This window comes from Physella acuta, unplaced genomic scaffold (genome assembly GCF_028476545.2).
Source record: "Physella acuta isolate Inbredline_101_S28 unplaced genomic scaffold, ASM2847654v3 ptg001537l, whole genome shotgun sequence".
In the NCBI taxonomy this organism is placed as follows: domain Eukaryota; kingdom Metazoa; phylum Mollusca; class Gastropoda; family Physidae; genus Physella; species Physella acuta.
In genome coordinates, this window is record NW_026733052.1 from 128719 (window position 1) to 129941 (window position 1223).

At 46.5% G+C, this 1223-nt stretch overlaps 1 protein-coding gene across 1 annotated transcript; it reads right to left on the reverse strand.

Moving 5' to 3' along the window:
- Positions 1-412: 412 nt before the first annotated feature.
- On the reverse strand, positions 413-850 carry LOC131928741 (putative proline-rich protein 21). Its single transcript, XM_059284854.1, has one exon. The coding sequence runs from the start codon at positions 848-850 to the stop codon at positions 413-415; it is 438 nt and encodes a 145-aa protein (XP_059140837.1).
- Between the last annotated feature and the right edge of the window lie 373 nt (positions 851-1223).

The following is a 1223-nucleotide window of genomic DNA, read 5'->3' on the forward strand; positions in this document are numbered from 1 at the left end:
AGATTAAATGTCGTATTTGCTTCAAGTCAACTCGGCAGGGTCCAGTCAATATCTGACTTAAAAGTCAACATTTAATCAAGGACAGAGTAGACATTAAAAAAATCATAAAATGTTGTCTTTTTATTAGCCCAGTTTCAGGTTATTCCCCATGCCAAATCTGTGGAGATTTTTATCTGGCAAGTATGGGGTGTGTTTCGATTTGTTAAGTCTGGGACGGTTCCGTTTCAGTTCGTTTTATAGAGTGCCACATAACGTTGACGTTGGTTAGATTTAAAGGTTGCCTTCATTAGATGGTCGAAATGTCTGGATAGGTGGTTGTCTCTCTAGATTGCTGGGATGTCCGTCTTTGTTCTGCAGCTTTGATTCCGGACTCACCAATGTGGATGTTTCGTTTGGTGTGTTGTGTCATGTGTCATGGGACCTGAGACATGGAACCTGAGACATGGAACCTGAGACATGGGACCTGAGACATGGAACCTGAGACATGGAACCTGAGACATGGGACCTGAGACATGGAACCTGAGACATGGGACCTGAGACATGGGACCTGAGACATGGAACCTGAGACATGGGACCTGAGACATGGGACCTGAGACATGGGACCTGAGACATGGGACCTGAGACATGGGACCTGAGACATGGGACCTGAGACATGGGACCTGAGACATGGGACCTGAGACATGGGACCTGAGACATGGGACCTGAGACATGGGACCTGAGACATGGGACCTGAGACATGGGACCTGAGACATGGGACCTGAGACATGGGACCTGAGACATGGGACCTGAGACATGGGACCTGAGACATGGGACCTGAGACATGGGACCTGAGACATGGGACCTGAGACATGGGACCTGAGACATGGGACCTGAGACATGGAACCTGAGACATGGAACCTGAGACATGGGACCAGAGACATGGAACCTGAGACATGGGACCTGAGGTTAGCCTTATTTATAAATTAGCCATGCCTCTCCTTGTTCAGATATTTGATAAGAAGTAAAGAGTGTTACGGGGAATGTTACCAAATGTTTAATTTGTTCTTGTTGTTTGTTTGTATTTTACAGTATAAGGGGGGGGGGGGGGCTTAATGTTCCAGAAACAACACAAACCACGCGTGTACCACATAAGGCCAATATTATCAACAACTTACCACAACCACCACGCCAAGCACCATATAATCTATGTAACCCACATAATCACAGAAATCACAATCACCAAG